The sequence below is a fragment of the Pagrus pagrus genome (assembly GCF_965226575.1).
Source record: "Pagrus pagrus genome assembly, chromosome: 13".
NCBI classification, from domain to species: domain Eukaryota; kingdom Metazoa; phylum Chordata; class Actinopteri; order Spariformes; family Sparidae; genus Pagrus; species Pagrus pagrus.
In genome coordinates, this window is record NC_140197.1 from 18,072,732 (window position 1) to 18,091,317 (window position 18,586).

The following is an 18,586-nucleotide window of genomic DNA, read 5'->3' on the forward strand; positions in this document are numbered from 1 at the left end:
TCGGTAGGACGGATCGCGGTGGAGCACATTGGCTCAGTTGTTGCTACGTGCTCCGGCTCTGTGCGCGGAGGGGAGGAGTCCCGCTGCTCTGGCTGCTGCACAGGAATGTCTGGCACAGAGGGACGAGCGGAGTCAGAGGCTCCCGGAGCGGATCCGCGGACCCCCCTGAGGTCCCGGAGGGAGGGGGATCCGCGGAGCCGGAGTCAAAAAAGAAATATAGTTTTAATTTCACAAGCATTTATTTTTTTTTAAATGAGAGATGAAGCAAGCGAGAGAGGAGAGTGAGGAGATTTCCCCCTTAGGCACAGCCCTCTCACACAAAACATCCTCAAATATTATCTCTACAGCTACAAACAAGCCCAACTCAACAATTAAAGTCAAAATAATACCCTCAAGATCAGAAACCGATGCGTTAAAATATATTAAATGGGAACTTAAATACGATTTCTGATACTTAACGCAAAACTTTGCCCTCAGACACGCCTCACCCGCACGTTTTGATTACTCTACACGCTCATTATTGATTGTTTAAAATGTATTTCATAAAATCTACGACAGCACAGTTTCTTTTACAAATTCAGCCGTTTCGGGTTCACGGTGCTGAATATGAAAATAAAAGGGCCCGTCCGTGTAATATCAAACCATGCGTAACTGGACATTTGGCGCACTGGCTGCGCACTTTATTCAGTGTGAAGCGCACGAAGATTGCGCAGACAGAAGAAACGGATGAAGAGAAAGAAACTCAGAAATAAATATGTTTCTGGTCGATCTTCTTCTAATGATCGTTCCTGATGTGTTACTTTATATATTTTTGATCCATCTATTGCACTTAAACTGTGAAGAGAAGTCGGATTTGATCTGAGATTTTTACAAGATGAATAAAATGTGAAGCAAATGTGGTTCCAAAACGACTTCTGTAATATCGTCTGCTTCACTCACAAAACAAGCAGAATAATAAATAAAAAAGTGTTCACAGCTGTTGGAACAGTTTTTATTCCAAAGAGGGTGAATGATTTTATTCAAGCTGGAACTTTATTTGGTTTTCTGGACTTTTCTCGGCAGAGTGAAGTCTGATTGATCTAAAAATTGAAGTTTGGCTAAATTCAAATGACATTTTTTAAACCTGCTGAAGTGATTAATGTAAAAAAAATATTAAAGATACTGAGAGAAAACTTTATTTCTGTGATCAGTGGAAGACGCTTTGTGCATCAAGAGAGAATAAAGATTTGATTTAATTTAATCTTCTTGTATAAATATGTCCACGAGGGCCTGGTGTCTCTAGGAAAAAAAAATTACAGATGTTGTTTGAAAACAGAGTTTGGAAACTTTAAAAAAAAAAAGAAATTTAAAAATGATTATTTTTTGTAGTAGAAGTATTATTATGTTTTTATTTAATATTTCTGGCTGATACTCACAAATAAATCGAAGGACTTGGAATATTTTAAACATAGTCAGGAGCAAATTATTATTATTATTATTGTTATTATTATTATTAATATTATTATTTGCCCAGGCTTTGAGTAGCCACAACCTCCACTCGGAATATTAATCACACAAATTAATAATAAACAGATGAGGGAGGAAAAGGAGTGAATTTCTGGAGGCCTCAGACGCAATTTTCTACATTCACGAGCTTTACATTTTAATTTGATTAATGAAAATTAAATACAATGATAATAAATTTGGCAGAAATCGTGAGATCAAGAGAAAGATCTGCATTCTTATTTATTTTATTTTTTCATCTTGCAAAAGCCTCCAGGTCTTCACCCACATCATCCGGTCACCTGAGCTGAACGGAAGGTAAAAAAACAAAAAACAAAAAAGAAAAACCAGTTTGAAAATGATTTTTTATATATTTTTTCAGTGGTTTAAACACATTTAAGCTCTCGTCCGACTCTTGAAGTTCACTGCCAGGCTTCAACTCGTCTTCTTTTACAGCTTGTCCATTGAAAATGAGAACAATCACAGAGGGCATCCTGTCCTGCAGAGGCCTGTAAGAGCTCATCCACTAGAAAATTGAAAAGTCAGTTCAGAATCACAGGTGTGTGTGTGTGTGTGTGTGTGTGTGTGTGTGTGTGTGTGTGTGTGTGTGTGTGTGTGTGTGTGATGCTGGGGATGACTCGCTGCGGGGCCACACATTTCCGTTTGCCAGACGCACGAAATGTGGTGATTTAAAAAGACGAGGTGACACTTCTTTAGAAGTGACAATCTTTACTTATTTGACACCTAATCACCAAATATTCTCAGTATTATTGACAAACACCACCTCTTAATGTGTTCCTCTCCATATCTCCTGGTGTGCGCTCTTCGTTTTGTCGCGTAAAACCCTGAAATCCTGATTGATATTTACCATAAACGGCTCCAGGAATTTAAAAAAGGCAGGATTTTAATTGGCTCGCCGGCTTAATTAGATTTCGGATGGCTGAAAGCAGGTGTGTGTGTGTAAAAAAAAAAAAAAAGAAAAGAAAAGAAATGGCAGCACATGCAGGGCGGGAGTGTGCCCTGTGCAGGGGTGCGGGCAGCTCTCCTCTGATCTGCTCGTGTTAAAAGAGATAGCCCGCGCACTGAAGGACACATCTGCTGCCGGGCTGTGCGTTCACACTGTCCCCGCCGCTGAGCGCACAAAGGCGGGCTCGCCGCGGACAAAAGATGCGTTGTGGCTGCCGTCGAAATATGAACCACCATTTTGATAGTCATAGGCTGTAGACCGACATTTCCTGTCGGTGCTATAATGGCTCTAGCCTGCACGGTTAGTGTGCAGAGAGACAGATAGACGGCGGGGAGAGGAGGCAGCCTCGCCTCGCCTCGCCTCGCACACTGCGGTTCTCTCCATATTTGGCTGCGACTCGATGAAAAGTGAGTCTGCAGGAGCCGCAATGGCGACAGCCGTACATGAATAAACAGTGCTGGCTCTGTGAGAACATTATTGGCTCTCTGGTTTCTGGGCAACTGCTGCACACAGCTCGCTGTTCACTGTCCTACTTTACCGGGGCGACATTTTTTTGTGCTGAAGGTGGCTCAGACAGAAATAACACAAAAGACACAAAAACCAGCGAGCTTTAAAGTGTGCACGAATTAGACAGCATCCTTTCTACAACCCCCCCACCACCACCACCACCTCACCACCAGCTCTCATTTCTCACTATAACTATTCTGGGTTTTTAGGTGAGATCTATTTGTGTGCAGATGAAGAACTGAAAGCAATCCCTTTATTAAAGCCTTTATTTGGAGAGAAACCCAACACAGAGATCTCACAATTAAAGGCAGCCTCCTTTCATTTTTTGATTTTTAATTGTAAAATATCTTTCTCTTGAGAACCGTTTGATTTCGTGAGTCACAGGCCTCCACCGGGTCACACAACAGGGCTTTAAATCAGCCAACCGATCCCGCTGGTGACACGATCCTGCGAGGCTGCACTGTGTGTAAGCGACACTGTGCAGGCTGCTGGTGGGCACGATGATAAAGGGGGAATGTGAAACATCACACTTGGTCTATAAATATGTCCCCCTCCTGCTCAACGATGTTTCAGTTTCCTACTGCTGCTTGACTGACTCGCATAGTTGGTGCACGGCCATCAAAGGCCCACAGAGATACAGCCGTCACACACACACACACACACACACACACACACACAGAGAGAGAGAGAGAGAGAGAGAGAGAGAGACGTGCCATATCGAGTGATTTAGTTTTGGAGAAAATGTGTGAAGTAATGCGTGGCTGTGGCTGGTGCACCGGCAGACAGTCTCCCAGGGGCCTGTTTGGATTAATGTCGTATTTTTTTGCTCTTTCTAGACTCCAGCAGCTCACACATCCCAAATAACAACGAAAATGCGTTCTTTGTTTGTTCATTTATACATTTATTTAGGTTATAAAGTATAAGTATAAATATTCGTAATGTAAGCGGGTTATTCTAATAAACGAGTCACAATAGAGAAGGAAATGAGCTGAGATGAATTTATTCAGCGGTGTAATGAGTTTAAAGGTCGAGAATGAGTCAAATGTAGAAGTTAAAGTGATTCTTGTGAAATCTTGGATGATATTGCAGATCTTTAAAAGTTATTGGCCTCCAGGAACAGAAAGTCATTTTCTTTGAATATCGGTTTTTACGCATTTCCATGCCAAGGAAACCCGCAGACGCAATTTCTAAGAGAGGTGACTCTGAGCTGGCAACAAAATCCAGATCACAGAGGAGTTCAGAGAGAAGATTTCGTTTGGAAAATAGCTGCAACTCCGGAAGGAGCACTGGCGATTTATATAATTTAGAGAGTGTGACTCAACATGTAAAACACTTTACTCCTTGTTTTATTACTTGTAAAGATTTCCCTGTCCACATTCTTTGATAGGCAACTCCCATGACACACACACACACACACACAGACACACACACACATTCCTGGGCCTTTCTATCATTCAAGACTGCAGCTTGAGATTCCAGTAGAACAACAAGTTATGTCTGCATTTCCACACCAGACTCCTGCAGCTTCTGACGATCCTCCCAAATACTGAAAGAAGGTCACACGACATTTGGAAATGTCATGAAAAGTCTATTTAAAGATCCTTCACAAAGGCTGAGCCAGGGTGTGTGTGTGTGTGTGTGTATCTGCGTCTTCAAGGTCTGAATTTTACAGTTTGATAACCACGCTGGGAGAAGTGCTGTGTCATGGTGACACACGCCTTTTAACGAGAAAAACAAAGCCTTTTATAACAACTTACCCAATGTTCTGGACATGCCACGAAGCATATTGCAGACACATTATATTTAAATGGCACATAATTGACGCCCTTCCCTGGCGCATTGTGCAGCACTGCGCGCACTTGTAAAGCCGAGCATTCACCCTCCATGAAGCCCTTTCTTCTCCATACAGCCTGAGAATTGCATAACGGCCTTCCCCTGCCCTCCTCCAGTGATGTTGTGTGTTTACATTCCTGCTCGGGGTCGAGCTACAATAGAAAAATAATGCATGGGCAGTGTTTTAATAATACAAGTGGCCGGTGCAGTTACGCAAGACAGAGGGCCCTTTGTGCAGGATCGTTTGTGATTATGCAACTTGATCTGTTTTTCCTTTTCATGGTTCACAACCATGTAAGTTTTTCGAGTGTTTAATGTTCCATTCTTTGTCTGTGGGGCTTCAGAACAACTGCAGGAACAATGATACATAAATCTGTCACTGGAAGGCTGGAAAGTTTTTGTACATTCAATATATCAACACACAACATGGCCAGCTGTGACAGCCCTGTGGCCAGGATAAAATGTCAGTTAGCCAGTTCACAAATGTGCCATGTCATGTTCATATTACATTTTTTTTACATGCCTTTCATACTAGGTTGTTGTGGAGTCACATGTGACCAGGCAGCCAAACGGGTGACCTCAGTTCGAGTCTGAGTTTCGACATTGGACAAGTGTGAAACCACTGGATATTTTTGAGGAGATCTTGGGACAATTTCCAGCCTGTTTGTGGCAACAAAAAACAGATATTTTTGACGGGAAGTCTAACATCTCCGATCGTGATCGTGGCAACAAAACCAGGTGTTTTTGACGAGGCTTTGGGACAATTTCCAGCCATGTCTGTGGTGACAAAATGTAGATTTTTTAGAAGGGAAGTTGGACCATCTGCAGCACATGTTTTGTGGTGACAAAGCCAGGTGTTTTTTACACGTCTTTGTGGTGACCAAAAAAAGAGATTCTAAGCCAGACCATGATGTTTTACTAACCCTAACCAAATGTTTTTTGTGCCTTAACCTGACCAGAGCATAAGCACAAGCATAAGAAATAGCAAACTGAGCCTTAAAGGTCCAGTTTGTAAGAAAGTTGATTTTTGAGTCGCATACTGAACTTCTCAAATCCTTACCCAAAGCGTCAGAATCTTACTATCTGGAAATGAGGCTCCAAAATCAACTTGTCTTACAAACTAGATGTTTAAGAAAAGTTGCAATGTAAAGAAACATACTACATATTTAAATGTAAATGTAAATGTACATATTTATTCCAGTAGTTGAGTTGAGTTGGTTTGCACCCACCACATATCAATGCAACAACACGTCAGAGGTCGTATCTCATTCTTTATTGTGAAACATACCATCCAATAAGCTGTGCCAACGGCAATAAGTCAACCAACTCGTGGTATAAGATCCTTTATAACAATCGTTTCGAACCAAGTGCAAGAAAGAAAGAACAAAACAAAGCAAAAGATCAACAAAAAAGAGCAAACAGACCCAAATTATCTTCCAAAAAGGGCAAATTACTTGCAGCTTCTGATGCAAAGAACATCTTGTCAAGTTTTATGATCAAATCAAACATAAATATGCACTCTTCACTTCTATCATCATAGCTTTTTAGCATTCTTACTGGTTTTGTATTAAATGTGCATGGAAGGCAATTTCGACTCAAATGTAGGTTACATCCAACAGCTTTGACGTGTGAATTTTCAGCAGCATAATCAGAACAGCCTGCGCTCGTTGGATCGCCTGTAACAGTATACAAAAGTCAGCCTCGCAACTCACATTTAATCTGCATAACATACTCATTAATGACCCTGGTCACCTTTTCTAAAGCAAGTAGCATAACGTGTGTTTCAGATCATATAATGAGTTTCATTAGCAAAATGAGATGAATATCGCTAATCTGTTTCACATTAGGAGACTCTGAACAAGACTAGCATGTTTTTATTAAAGTAACTCCAGCAGTGTGTGAGGTCAATAATGAATGAGGTCATAAATCACAACCTAATCATGGTATGAATCAATAAGTTGTCCTAACGGGAAGTCGCACGTTTTGATGAATGACATCATTTTCTTAATGGCGACTGACCTTTTAGAAAGTACATGTCGCGTGTTAATCCATAAATGTTTGCTAAAGGTGAAATGTGCAATATACAGTAGATCAGGTTGCAACAGCATATTCACTGACGGCTTTGATGCACCTCAAGAGAAAACATTATCTTAAAGGTTGTTGACATGGCAGTGTGTGTCCGACAGTTCGTGTACACTGTATTCAGACACACCTGTAACATAAACCTTCCAATGATATCTGTCTGGAGTAACAATCAGTGAAATAAGACTTTAAGGGAACAGCTGTTTCAACACTAGTAATGACACAAACCAACATATGAAAATGTAATTAAGTGCTTTCATTTGATCTTCGATCACATATACCCAACAACTTTCTTTCTACCTTGTATCAGGACCAAAATAAGTGATATTATTCATACAAAATATGTATAAACCTTCATACATCTCAGATTATAAGTTTGGTACAGTTATGAAACAACAGCAAAAGTATCCCATTAAGCTCCATCTGACATGAACAGATTTTTTTGGGGGGGTGGAATACATCCACCTGAATGCATTCGCTCAAATCCTCGAGGGCACTTTCTTGGCTACAACGTCATAGAGTTACAGTATAAAACATTATAAGAAACATATTGAATTTGAATGATAAATTATAAATTTCCACATATACAAAATTCTGATGTTTTTACATATGCACATATTAACAGGTAGTCCCATTTTACAAAAAGGTTTCTCAGAAAGACACATATTCCTTGAAGGTGACGGTGAGACTGTTCGTTGTGATATCAGTGATTATGATATTTCCCATAAAAGGGGAGATTTTTTTCACAGGTGCTTTTGTAGATTTCTCTGTGGATGGCTCTGTGTCTTCTACCACAGGAGGTGTGTTTTCGACAGCAGGCTCAGGCTCCGGCTCCGGCTGTACCTCCGGCTCCACCTGCTTCTTAGTCTTTGGGCAGCTGAGATCCATCGGCTCCTCTTGGCTGCCAGAGTCCTCATATGTACATGTACTGCTGTGGCGTGGGCCACTACAGTGGAGGTCCATCGGTTTGTCCTGAGGCGGCGTGAGCACAGTGCTGGGGACACTGAAGCTTCTGGAAGTCAGGTAGGCTTTAGAAACACCCCTGTCCTCGGTTGGATCCGTTAGCTTTCGCTTGCGGTCGTTGGGAAAAGAGGGGATCCTGATCTGGTCGACTACTGTAGGGGTCAGGATATTGGAGTCAACGGACCACGACGTCATGGGTGAGCTAGCGGTCAGCTGAAGGGGTAGATCGTCCGGTAAATCCGCCTGACCACGAGCCACCTCAGTGTTGTATTCCTCTGCTGTGCTCGGCGAAGGTTTAGAGAAATGTCTGTCCTTTTGGGAACACTTCATAGGATGGTCTGCAGCAGGGAGAGAGCTGCCGTTACAGATCTCTTTGGGGATACCGTTTTCAAGGTACTCCAACATTTTGGTCGTGTGCGCTGGATTGTTCTCCGATGGTTTGGTGTTTTGGGGTTTTTCTTCGCTTGATGATTCCCCGTGTTTACCCTTAGCTCCCTGAGCCTTGTTGTTGTCCATATATTTGCTCATGACAATAACAATACGTCCATTCTTGTTCTTGTTCTTGATTATCTTCATTTTGCTGCTAACAGAGCTAGGTAGGGTTGCGTCTTTAGGATTGGGCTTAAGGGCATGTTCGCTCTCAGCCTCTTTAACGGCTGGCTTCCTCACCTCCACTGCTAGCTCTTTGACCTTGCTCAAGCAGCCTGTGTCTTTGTCCCGAACCCATTTCTGCTGCAGGGCCAGCGGTAAGTTCCAGCCAGGATTTGCTGGTTTACTGGCCGGCTCTTGAACTTTGACCACCTCTTTGAGCCTCGAAGCCTGGGCATCGTACATATTTAGGTGAGGCTCGTAGTGGTGGTGCTTCTTGCTGTTAAGCTGGTAGATGAACTTCTTCTTGCCATTGGTTAGCTGTTCAGCAGGCACCTCCTGGCTGCTGGGCTGGTATTGATGGTGCTTCTTGCTGTTCAGCTGGTACTGTTGAGGCTGGGGGCGCTGGACCTGGATGGGATCGGACTTGACGCTACACTCTGCATCCTGAGATGATTCCTCGAAACCTGCAGGGATACTGGATCTTCTGGCAAATGAGGGCACCTCAAAGAAAGAGACGACACACCAAGTTTAACATGTTGTCAGCAAAATCTTACTGTCAACTCAGTATAATAGGCCAAATAAAGAAAACTTAAGGAAAAGAATTGACATTCTCAGATCTCTTTTAAGGTAGCCTGTGAAGTTCTTGACCACTAGTAGCAATACGAATGCGAGGCTTTTATGAATGGGTACCCTTTTCATTGCACGAGGATGCACATGACACAATACACATTCCTGTCAATGGTTTTACTAGGCAAGAAAAGCATAATTCTGCCTGCAAAGCAAGGAGGAAGACTGCTAGCAAGTAAACATGTGTGCAACCAGTTCAGGTTTCAAACTTTCAAAAAGAACAGCGGTTTAAGAATGATTTATGATCACGGAAATGCATTCAATACATTTTTTAAAGGTTCACACAATGCCTTTCAACTAAAGTGAAACAGAAACTTCGTTTACAAGAAAACCCTACAGGGCACCTTAAAGGTCCTATTTGTAAGAGAAGTTGATGCTTTGGAATGGCAGCCAACCCAAACTACAATCCCAAAGCATCAGTTTTTGAAAAGTTTGGACTTTGGTGGTACTCCAGCGACTGGGTATTCCATGAAGTTGGGGGGCTCACAGGAGACCGATTGAAAATCAAATCAACAGAGGCTGGGACATCCCAATTTTTAGGCAAAGTATATATAAAGCTCTTAAAGATCAAATCCAACATTTCCCATGATGCAATCACATGCACCAATCTGTTTGACCCTGACTACCTGAAAAATGCCAATGTCCCTCAAACTCCTTGTCACAATTTTATAAAGGGCATCTTGGAATAATTTTGTAGTCTCCCAAGTCAAAGCTGGAAAAAACCTGATGACATCACTATAACATCATTTATCAGACTTCAGAGGCACCGGATGCAGAGCACGATGAGTCAACGGATTTTTTTGAGTAACATATTTCGACGGCTAAAATATGCAGACCTGCACGCTCAAGTTACAAGATAGCACTTTTTTTGAGAAATTGAAATAGACTATCCAGTAAGTGCCCGGCTTATGACCTCCCTCCCATCCGCCTTGCCTCATCCCCCTCCTCCTCCCCCTGTACAGACTGACCCCTCGGGCCGTCAGAGGGGCACTGCAGCGGAACGCTCAAGACGCTTTGACTGTGACCTGAGGTCAGAGAAGTGCCACCAGACATGTCACGCTTTATCCCTGATCGCTGGCCACGTGTCACTCTGGCAGAGTGGTATGCCTCTTAAGGAGTGACACTGCATAGCAATCAGCTCCGAGTCTCTGGAAATATATAATCACATTTGGCTCAGAGTACAGTCCTGTAAAGGCCTCAGCTAAGATAGTCAAAGCGCTACTACAGGGCTACTTTCAGCCATCTATTTTTGTCTTGGAAAAACATTTGCAAACAGGGAAATGAAAGAAAACATTCCCTGGATACAGATTCACTGGGTGCCTACAATAATACTCTCTCTCTCTCTCTAAAAAGGGAAAGAAACAATGTTTTGCATATAAAGCTATTTAACATAAAGAAATAATGAACATGCTGATAGAAATGAAAGTACTCAAGCAATGCTAGCGCAACCTCAGGCAACAAATCCAGTTTCACAATGAGTGTGGAGAGAAATCCAGCTGCAGAGCCCCGTCCTCCCTTTGGCTTTTACTCCACCTCTCTCATCTATAAATAACCTCGACCCAAATGACGGCAGCTCTAAAACACCTGACAGGACCCTTACCCTCTTGCCCTCTCACTGACTGAAACTTACATAAAGGCTCAGGGAAACCAGGACATTTTCCACAGAAGCTATTATGTCTGCGGTGACTCATCGATGATGAAGAAGATAATTACCTGCAGTAAAAGATGTTTTGGTTTTGGCCCCCGTTTACGGTATCCCATCAGCTGCTCCTGCCTCTCTCTGTGAAAACAAAAAGATAATTACATTTTCTTGCACCATGTTTACCTTCTATACAACATCTCATTTGACAGACAGTGATTCAATGCTCTACATGAAAAATCTAATTAAATCTGATAGTAAATTACAGGTTTGACATTTGGAGTATTCATTCGTTTTCTTCAACCTGTTCAAGGTCAAAAGTGGAATTTTGATTCGAGGACTAATGAATGCCCACGTGTGACCTGCTGCAAAGCATTATGGTCCTTATTTGCATCGCTCTCCATGGTAATCGGCCCATTCCATATTCTCATTATCCTGGAGAAATTCAATTAAGGCTCCAGCAGGGAGAATCTCTCCCTGTCTTAAACACCCTCCCTCCTTCAGCACGCCCTGCCTCTTCTTACATTCAATCTCTAATTAGGGTCATGAGGTAGGGATAATATGGGATAAAAACAACATTGTGGAGGACTTCTGGGATGCATGCTGCTGTTGAAAACATGCAAACCACCACTGCTTGAGCAACACGAGGCCTACGCTTCGATTAATATCCAACAAACATCTCATGGAAGAGTTTTGATTGAGGGAGGAGAGAGTGAGATGTGTTATTGTAGCAGTACTGACTAGACTAAGCACCGGGCTGTCTCTGAAATATCCCTGATATAAACCTTGACTCATCATTGGCTCATAAATAACCAGCGGTGGCTGAAGGCCGCCTGCACTCAGGCTGCGCCGGGCATGCGTAAAGCCCAGCCCATTGTTGGCCTCTTGCTACAGATGTTCAAACTATCAGGGCTGCCAGAAAATTGCCACAATAAACAGTCGACATTTTAATGCTATAATGTGTGCGACTTCCAAACAGCATCCAACGGGGTGACCCCCTATTCACAGAAGATTTGGCAATTACAGCCTCCCTTGTCGGATCCCCTCCCCCATCCTCTGGGAGCCGAGAGGAATCCACACACACAGCGCAGAGGCAGCACTCCATGACCATCACACACACACACACAGCCAGGCAGGGAGGCAGGCAGGCTGTGGGGGAATATGAGAGCGGTACACTGGAAACGCTGGAGAGCACTGCGTGTCAATTAGCCTTTTCAGAAATGCGAATTCCTTTCCCCAGCCATCATGTCTTTACCCAGAGCGGCCTGATGGCCTACAGAGAGAGCGTACATCTCACAGGCCTCATGGGTCCAGAGGAGATGTGGCAAAGCGAGCGCCACGGGGCATTCGTATTCATTGGCGTCCCAACCTTTGAGATTGGCATGTATTATGATTATTTCGCAAGCCTCCACTCTTGACCCAAGACTGAAAGCAGGTTGAGCATTTTCTGCGTCTGCTTCCACAAAGTAAACACTGTCGTTGCATGTCATGGTTTTTTTCTGATACTGATAATGATGAGGATCCCAACAGGCAGCAGCTTGACCTTCAAGAGGCTCAAATCTGATCATTAACAGATATTTGTAGCTTGATCCGCATGAGGAGCATTGCTCATTGGTCCAACATGCACCTTCTGGCAAAAATAAAAGAAAAATGGCAGCTACTTGAGTTTTCCCTTTGAAACTGGGTCAAGTCAGCAAAGTGGAGCCGTCTAATTCCTGACGCAAAATCACGCAATGAGACCATAACAGTCGATGATGTACATCCATGCATTTTTCCGCCGATTTAGGAATTCTCACCACCTACATCCCCAAGCTTTTCCCCACAGGAGACAAGTCCTGTGGGGAGAGGGGGGAAGAGGAGGAGGAGGAGGGGGAGGAGGGGGCGGGGCGGATCAGTGATCAGAGTCACTGGAGCGCCCCTCCTCCCATGCCCATATATGGCCATGGCTGAAGCGGGGAGGCTGCGCGGGCCTAGTCCGAAGTCCACATCTCTCTCACCTGTGTTGAAACGCGACGAGGAGGCGCGGGTCAAGGATGTTCTCCTCTGGCTCCCATGTGTTGTATCTGGCGGAGAGGAGCAAACAACTGTCAGAGAGACATCACGTGCACACTTCCTATTTTGCAACCGACACACAGGCCTCACACACACACACACACACACACACACACATACATTCCCACATCTTCGCCCATAACTGTACAGTCGGAGCAGAGTGCACACAGGTAAGGCGGGAATTTAACGTCAGGAGATGCAGATTTTGTATTCACATGCACGTAAAGGACATAAAGACCAAATACTATCCCGCGTCCCCGCGGTTGAGTGCGTGCAACTGCGGAGCGAGAAATGTCAAACAAATATTGTGCGTATATGCTCTCCAAGCGGTCCTCCAGCACCAACATACAGTCGGCCATTTTAGCACCACTGTCTCGTAAATTCGCTGGCAGAGCAGAAATAATTAAAACGGGATTACATGGCTGTGCCTACCCCCTTCCCTCGCATAAATTAGTGAAGGCATCCGCGGATACAGTGAAACACATACCGAGCGCGCTCTCCCGGTACACACACACACACACACACACACACACACACACTGTGCGCGCACGTCCTTGATGATTGGCATTTCTAACTAACAACATTTTCCCTGCAAAATGACGCGTCCGTTCATTGCACTGATTGGGAATGTTGCATGGAGACTTACTTGGGAGACCATCCTCGCCACTTGACCAGGTACTCTATCTTGCCCTGTGATGGTAGAGAAGGAGAAAAAAATTAAGAATTGAGGCTCATGTCAAACGCCGATATCTCAACGTCCGGAGCGCGTTTGCAAAAAAACATGCTCCCTTCTCTGTTACCTTGCGGATGCGCTTCTTTTCGATGCCCTCCACCGCAAAGACGTGCTCTCCGGCGGCGGGGAGCTCCATTCTCGCCTGTATCCGATCGCAGGGGGACGACGACGGGGGGAGTAGGTGAAATGTTGGCTACGGCACCCGTCGATGTGCCTTCCGCTCGGTGCGTGCTGTGCGCGCTTGGTAGTTTTCCAGTTGTGTCCAAATCCAACTGTATTCCCTCCACCTCCTCGCTCCTCGCTCGCTCGCTCTCCCTCCCTTTGCACACTCCACAGTGCTGGCTACGAGCGTACAGATATTCACAGTGGTGCGGCTGCGAGCAGCTCTTCTCGCGCAATAGCTCCAGCTCGGTGCATGACGTCAGGAGGGGAGGGGGAGGTGGAGACCTTGCACAGAGGTTGGGGTTTATCCCGTGCGTACTGGACTGCAGGAGGGATGTCTGGAAATTCAAATCAGCCGCTACGTTACTGTCAAAGCACAGATGCATAAAATCCACTCGTGCAGTTTTATCGTTTGTTTCGATGGCGGAGCTGCTGGGGACTCCTCCTCCTCCTCCTCCTCCAACAAAAAATACTCTGAGTGGTCATGTGTGGATGTTAATTAATAGTGCAATAGATGCATACTCTGCATCTATTAACACGAACATATGAAGAAGAATCTGTTACAACTGCTTCAGGCATTTTAAAGCTGCACAACTGCACCTGAGGCAACTGGAAATGACTCGTCCTGTTTAATCTTCAAACCCACCTCCACATCAGTGGGAAACACTTTTCAGGAGACTTGTTCAACAATGCTCCAACAAAGACACACCACTGTGTCACCAAAGCTTGTTTTTATCACTTCTAACTGAGGCTGACGCGCTGATGAAACACTAGTTCCCCTTTTATTTCCGATCCCCTCAACGCAGCACAGTTGTAGACTCAGCTCTCGTTCGATCCGCTTTACCGCGCTGTGCAAATATAGGTCACAGTCTCTGATCGTCAAACCAGTGCCGTGTCCCCTGGGCTCAACTGCCACTAATCTGACACACGGCTTCAGTCTACCTGTGGCAACTTTCTAAATGCTCAACTCCTTCACTGCCAGGGCGCTCAGCTTGGGGTCCCCTAAAAAAGCAACATTACAGCCTGTTCCTGCTTCTAATATCTGTTGTCTCGTCTGCAGCTTGACAATTTAAATCCGATAGCATAAACCACAACACCGACGAGTGTGTACTCTGTGCTGTAAATGTCACCCAACATTGAGTCAGCTGGATTTATGGGCGCTTAATTGGAAACATGAGGACAAAACTGCGTCCCAGCGCATCAAATGCGTGTTTCTGTGCGTAAATTGCGATCCGTGCGCATGGCTGCCATCAAAAAGGCGCAATTCGTTCGCGTGTCTCGCAGCGTGGGCTTCAAAAAGAGGATTAAACAGGCGAAAAACCGACGTTTTTGCTCGCTCTAAAAATAATTCAGCACCGCAAGGGTTAAAATGAAGCCTCTGAGCAGAGCGGCAGCGGCCAGCCTATTAAACACAGGCACGATATATCTCTGCCCTGCCATATAAGGCAATGGACAAAAAGCGCCCAAATAACGCATTTTGCGCTCATCCATTCCCGAGTTTTGCTCTTGAATCGGGCACATGAGGGGGTTAGGAGTGCGTGGGTCGCGCACAAGCTCGATCAAAACTCGTGCTTTTCGCCCTATTCCTGTTTTTTTCCTGTGCCCTTCAGCCGCGGCCAGGGAGCGCATACGCCCTGCTTCCCTAGCAACAACAGCATGAAAGGAGAGAGAGGGAGAGCGACGTAGAGAAAGACACGGAGAGAGAGAGGAGGAGGAGGAGGAGGGGGGGGATTTAAGTTTGTGACAAACAAACGAGCTCTTGATAAAATGGCACCACGCAGCCGTCGTTTCCTCCAACATTTCGTCTTTTCGACAGATCTTATCCAAACGAAAATGCAAAAGACAAACAAATGAGCCTCAGAATGCAACACCCCCCCTCTCCCCAATTTTTTTTTTTTTTTAAATGAGTTGGAGGTGTTCACAGTCAGCGCTGTTTACTCAGCAGGTACCCAAAATACAAATTATGGATCATTATGTGTTTGTATACTGACGGGAATGACGCTTGTAATCTGCGTCAAGAGGGAGATCATCATTTGGAAAATCCTCTGACTCAGACTGTCGGCGGGATTTGACCAGGAGAATAAACACGAATATAATCGGAAACACCTCCAGAAATCGATAGAGTTAGTCAGAATAGGCTTTGAATCATTTTTCAGTCGAGAAAACGCAGCATGACGAGGTTTTTTAAATTCATTCACAGGCTCCAAGGAGGGAGGTTTGAGGAGTTAGAAGCAGATCCATCGCTCTTAAATTAAATGTTCAGTCGTCTTTATAAGTGTGAGATCTCCATGAGAAGTTATCACATCACAGATCCTCTCTACAATATGTTTTAAATAATATTTACAGTGCTGTTGATCCTCTCAGGAGTGCGCTCAGGTGAGTTCACGTCCTCCTCTCCGCACTTTGTTCACCTGCGACTTTTTTTATGGTGATAAAAGCCGCTGCCTGCACGGCGAGCTGCTGTTTTTTTGTTTTCTGTTATTCGATAAAAGCAAAAAAAAATCTTCAGGCGAATTAAAAAAAAAATAAAATCAACAAAATAAAATAAAAAATGAGCGCGATCTGATCAAAATCGACCGTAGCGATCAGTTAATTTGCCTGAGAAAATATCTGTGAAAACTTCTCAGCCCCAGCTCAGAGCCGCTTCTCCCGCATTCCTCCAATTCCCCCCGCAGTTATTTGCGGTGTGAAAAGCCTCTAAATCTTTATAAACGTCCGCATATCTCTCAGAGCTGTCCTTGTCTGCTTCTTTCTGCGCTTGAAATCGTTTTTTTTTTTAACGCTCCGTGAGTGCTTTTGCAGGAACCCTCTCCACTTCTATTTCGTCCTTGCTGCAGCCTGTCAAGGTCAAACGAGCTCTTATCTCCAACATGAGGATAAACTCAGGGTCAGCCGGGCTGCTTTTTTATCTGCTGCTGGAGGGGGGGACTCTTTGCAAACAACCTATGGCGTCATTTTATTTAGGAACCAAGGCTGTGCCGTTATTTGGACACGTGAAAGCAGGAATATTGCGACTTTTTCTTCCCTTTTCTGTGATTTCTTGCGCAGTTTGGGGAGCATGAAAGCGTCTTCGTGCTGGTGTAAACGTGCGTCTGCAGGAGGTGCAGGGTCAGGTGAAGAGCCCTCAGCCGTGTGACCTTTTATTCTTCACTGCAACACCACTTTCTCCCCTCGCACGAACACAGCTGGCTCTCAGTCGAGGAGCGATCCACAAAATGGTGGCTCGGGCCTCCCCTCCTTGGCACCCGCCACCCACAGTGCCAGGAGTGCCAACTGAGGGAATGGAGAGATGGGATGGGGGGAGCTTGGGAAAGTGTGATTGATGCAGAAAGGGGGGAAAAAACTAAATAAAGGTGTGGTGGGAAGAGGAGCAGGGAGAGGAAAGAGCATCCGATTCATTCCTCCACATGCAGCGATGGAAGAAGAAAAGAGTTGATTGGTTTAAGGGACATAATGCAAGGACGGAGTGGAGAGGAGGAGGAGGAGGAGGAGGAGGAGGAGGCGGGTGTTACAAAAATGTTAAGAGGGCCCTACAGCCATTCTCACGGCGCTCAGCGGGCGGTCATTAAGCTCCACTATCAAACAGGCTGATGATGGACCCGCACATGAAACACGCAGGGAGACACGAGGAGGCTCACACTGTTGCCGCAAAACAAAAGACTGGAAACTCACACTGAAGCCCTTCAACGCAGGCTCCTTTAATTAGCTACTGTAAATACATGCGCTATGATTGCAGCGTACAAGTCTACTCGGGCTAATTAAGCTGTGACAATAGACGATCCGTTTTGCGCTGGCTTCTGCTTCAGGTGCCAACACAGAAATCTCCCGTTTCCTTTGTCTGCCCCTGACATATGTTTAATTATGATAATTGTAACAAATGAAAGCTATTAGGAGGCCATTCATCTTGGCGCTGCAGATTTCTTTTTTTTTTTTTTTTTTTAATGCACTGTGAAGATGAGGGTGGGGGGGGGGTGAGGGTGAGAGCGGAAATTCCTCCTCCAGTGTCATTGTCACGGCCATTGTTGCGCCGAGGCGACAGGTCTGCAGAGAGGGGTGCTCCTCTGCCAGGGTGGGCTCTCCAACCCACCCTCTCCCCTTCTCCATCCCTCCCTCCTCTGCGCCCCACCGCCTGCTTGCCTGCAAGGCTGCCGTCGTGTGGGGTTCACCCCTCTCCACCACCACCACCACCATACGCTCCCCCCCCCCCCCCCCCATTGATCCCCCTTCTACCCACGAGCGAGAGCAGGAGGTGCGGGAGGGGGAAGAGGATGAAGGGGGGCCTATAGGCAGAGCAGCAGGCTTACAGGGGGCGAGGGCCGAGGCCAGGGGAGGAGGAAGGAGCTGGTGCAGTGGAATTCTTGTCGATACTGTATTGAGCTGCAGAGGTGGAGGAGAGGCATGGATGTTTGCTGAGAAAGGGGGCTTCCTGTTCCTGCGCGCAGCGCAGAGCTGCTGCACGTTGAAATTATTCATCCGCAGCCATCAATGATAGATACTCCACACACAGCTCTGCGCAGGAAATCACAATGGCGAGCTTGTACATGACGCACAATAGTGAGCACACAATGGTGCGCCTCAGAGAACAATGGCTGAATAATCCACTGAATAATTGTGTGGATTTTTCCTCCGACAGAAGGCAGAAATGATTCCCTCTGTGTGGTTATTCTCATCGGCGTGGAGACCTCGCAGCAGCAGACACAGCTCCTGCTAAACGTGCCCCTGACCCAGCCTTCAGATTTAGCTCCCTCCAGTCTAATGCCATGCTAATGATGAGTGACGCAGGCCCCTTATCCTGAGAGCCCTTGCCTCCTCTCCTCCTCCTCCTCCTCCCCTCCTCCCCATCTCCAGGGAACAGCCTATTTGCCTGTTTTTAATTGCGTTTTAATTTACATGTAAGCCTGGAAGCACCATGATGAGGAGCCGGCTTTCTTCCCCCACTCTTGTTCTT

General features: G+C 45.3%; 1 protein-coding gene across 1 annotated transcript; it reads right to left on the reverse strand.

Moving 5' to 3' along the window:
• Positions 1-6,040: 6,040 nt before the first annotated feature.
• cbx4 (chromobox homolog 4 (Pc class homolog, Drosophila)) lies at positions 6,041-14,085 on the reverse strand. The gene is made up of 5 exons (XM_084371640.1): positions 13,544-14,085; positions 13,390-13,433; positions 12,689-12,754; positions 10,766-10,832; positions 6,041-8,926 (listed from the first exon to the last, which is right to left on the reverse strand). The coding sequence occupies exons 1-5, from the start codon at positions 13,610-13,612 to the stop codon at positions 7,523-7,525; spliced, it is 1,650 nt and encodes a 549-aa protein (XP_084227766.1). The 5' UTR covers positions 13,613-14,085; the 3' UTR covers positions 6,041-7,522.
• Between the last annotated feature and the right edge of the window lie 4,501 nt (positions 14,086-18,586).